The following is a 2,179-nucleotide window of genomic DNA, read 5'->3' as shown; positions in this document are numbered from 1 at the left end:
CTTTCAAGGGTTTAGGGTTTGCAGGGTTTAGCGTTTTCGACAGTTTGAGGTTGTCGAGGGTTTAGCGTTTGAGGGTTTAGCGTTTGCGAGGGTTTACGGTTTACAAGGGACTGGGGTCTACAAGGCTTACAAGCTGTTAGGGCTTACAAGGGTTTAGGGTTTACACGGGTGTAGGGTTTAGAAGGGCTTGGAGTTTAAAAGGGTTTAGGGTCTAGGGATTGAAGGGGTCTAGCGAATTCGAGGGTTTTGAGTTTTAATGGTTTAGGGTCTTCGAGGGTTTAGGGTTTTCGAGGGTTTAGGGTTTAGCCCCACTTGCTGCAGAGGGAGAGCCTGCCAATGAGGGGGCCCTCTTTGGGCTTGCTGTCCAGTGGCTCTCATCTGGGGGCCCTTGCTTATCTGCTGCTGCTGCTGCTGCTGCTGTTGCTGCTGTTGCTGCTGCTGCTGCTGCTTCTGTCGCTGCTGCTGATGACGAGTTAGAGGAAGCATCGCTGCCTTGCCTTGCTGCTGTTTCTTTGTCAGCATCCTCAGTGTCCCCGGCCTCGCTCGTTGCTGCTGTTGCTGCAGCAGTTGCTGCTGCTGCTGCTGCTGCTTCTGCTGCAGCAGCAATCTGCTGCGGCTGAATTGTATACGCAGACAGAAATTCCGACTGCAGATCTGCTGCCCCCTCATGCGCCTCGCAGTCCCGGGAGACCCTCTCAGCAGCAGCAGCAGCAGCAGCAGCAGCAGCAGCAGCAGCAGCAGGTTCATGCCTGGCGCTACCCAGCGCCTCGGGAGGCTCCTGAGGGGCCCCTTGCAGGGGCCCCCTGGGGGCCCCCATGGGGGGCCCCTTGGGGGGCCCCTCGCTAAGCTGCTGCTGCGGTGGCCCCGAAGGGAACCCCCGGGGCTCTGTTTGCCGCAGGGGTCCCTCAGGGGCCCCCTGGGGGCCCTGGGGCCCCTCAGGGGGCCCCCCAGGGGGCCCCACAGGGGGGCCCCCAGGTGGTGGTTGAGCTGCTGTAGTTTGCTGCTGCTGCTGGGGCCCCCTCGTGGCCTCTTCTGGGGCCACGGGTTTGGCCTGCAGGGGAGCTGCTGCTGCCTTATCTGCTGCTGCTGCTGCTGCGCCTGCCACCGCTGCTGCTGCTGCAGTTTCTGCTGCTGTCTTCAGCATGGACTTCCCGAGGCCCTTTCGGAAGGGCCTGCTGCAGCTGCTGCTGCTGCTACCGGTGCAGCTGCTGCTGCTGCTGCTCCTGGCAAACACGCTGCTGCGGAGATCTCTAAAAGCAGCAGCAACTGAAGCAGAAACTTCTTCTTGCCAACTTTCCCGAACTGGGGGGGGCCCCAGGCAGCTGAAGGGCCCCGGGGGCCCCTCGGGGGGCCCCTCGGCGGAGGGCTGCAGCAGCAGCAGCGGCAGCTCAAACTCGCTACTCGCTACAGCAGCAGCAGCAGCAGCAACGGGGCCCCCCTGGGGCTCCCGTGCTGCAGCACGCTCCTCAGGGAGATCCTCAGGGGGGGCCCCCAAAGACTCCCGAGGGGCCCCCAAAGGGGGGCCCCCAGAAAGGGTCTCGGGGGGACCCTGCTGCTCTGCAGGGCCTCGGGGGGCCCCCCGAGGGGCCCCTTCACATCGTGGAGGCATGGTGCTGGGACTCTGCCGACCAGCTGCTGCTGCTGCTGCTGCTACTGCTGCTGCTGCTGCTGCTGGGGGCAAGGCAGCACTCGTTGCCAGGAGGTCTGGGGGGGCCCCCCCTTTGTGGGGGCTCCCTGGAGAGGAGAGCTGACTCATTGGCTGCAGGAGGCCCCTTGTGGGGAAGTGGGGAGCAGCAGCAGCAGCAACTGCTGCTGCTGCTGCTGCCGCAGCAGCAAGGGAGGGGCCCCGGCTCCGGGCTGCAGCAACTGCAACAGCAGCAACGGGAATATCTCCGCAGCTCCCAGGGGCGAGAGAAGCCCCGCAGCGCAGCAGCAGGCAGCAGCCGCGCGGGCCTCAAACCCTAAACCCTAAATCGTAAACCCTAAACCCTAATGTGCTGGCAGCAGCCGAGGCCACAGCAGCTCTCCCCGCCTGCTGCGGGCCTTGCTGCTGTCTCATTGGAAAATGAAAGTCTTCGGGGGCAAAGGGTCTTCTCTAAAAAGGGTTTTGAAGAAAAGAAAAGGAGAAAAGGGGAAAAGGGCTGCTTTGTTGCAGCCCGAGGCGGCGCCGCTGCTGCTG

At 63.2% G+C, this 2,179-nt stretch overlaps 1 protein-coding gene across 1 annotated transcript; it reads right to left on the bottom strand.

Moving 5' to 3' along the window:
• Window positions 1–295: 295 nt before the first annotated feature.
• On the bottom strand, window positions 296–1,756 carry ETH_00039035 (uncharacterized protein; the record flags this gene model as incomplete). The annotated part of the gene is made up of 1 exon (XM_013380211.1): window positions 296–1,756. The coding sequence occupies one exon, from the start codon at window positions 1,754–1,756 to the stop codon at window positions 296–298; it is 1,461 nt and encodes a 486-aa protein (XP_013235665.1).
• Window positions 1,757–2,179: the final 423 nt, after the last annotated feature.

The sequence above is a fragment of the Eimeria tenella genome, genomic scaffold, assembly GCF_000499545.2.
Source record: "Eimeria tenella Houghton genomic scaffold, Eth_scaff4594, whole genome shotgun sequence".
In the NCBI taxonomy this organism is placed as follows: Eukaryota; Apicomplexa; class Conoidasida; order Eucoccidiorida; family Eimeriidae; genus Eimeria; species Eimeria tenella.
The sequence above is the reverse complement of the archived record's forward strand: the minus strand, read 5'-3'. Positions and strand labels throughout refer to the sequence as shown.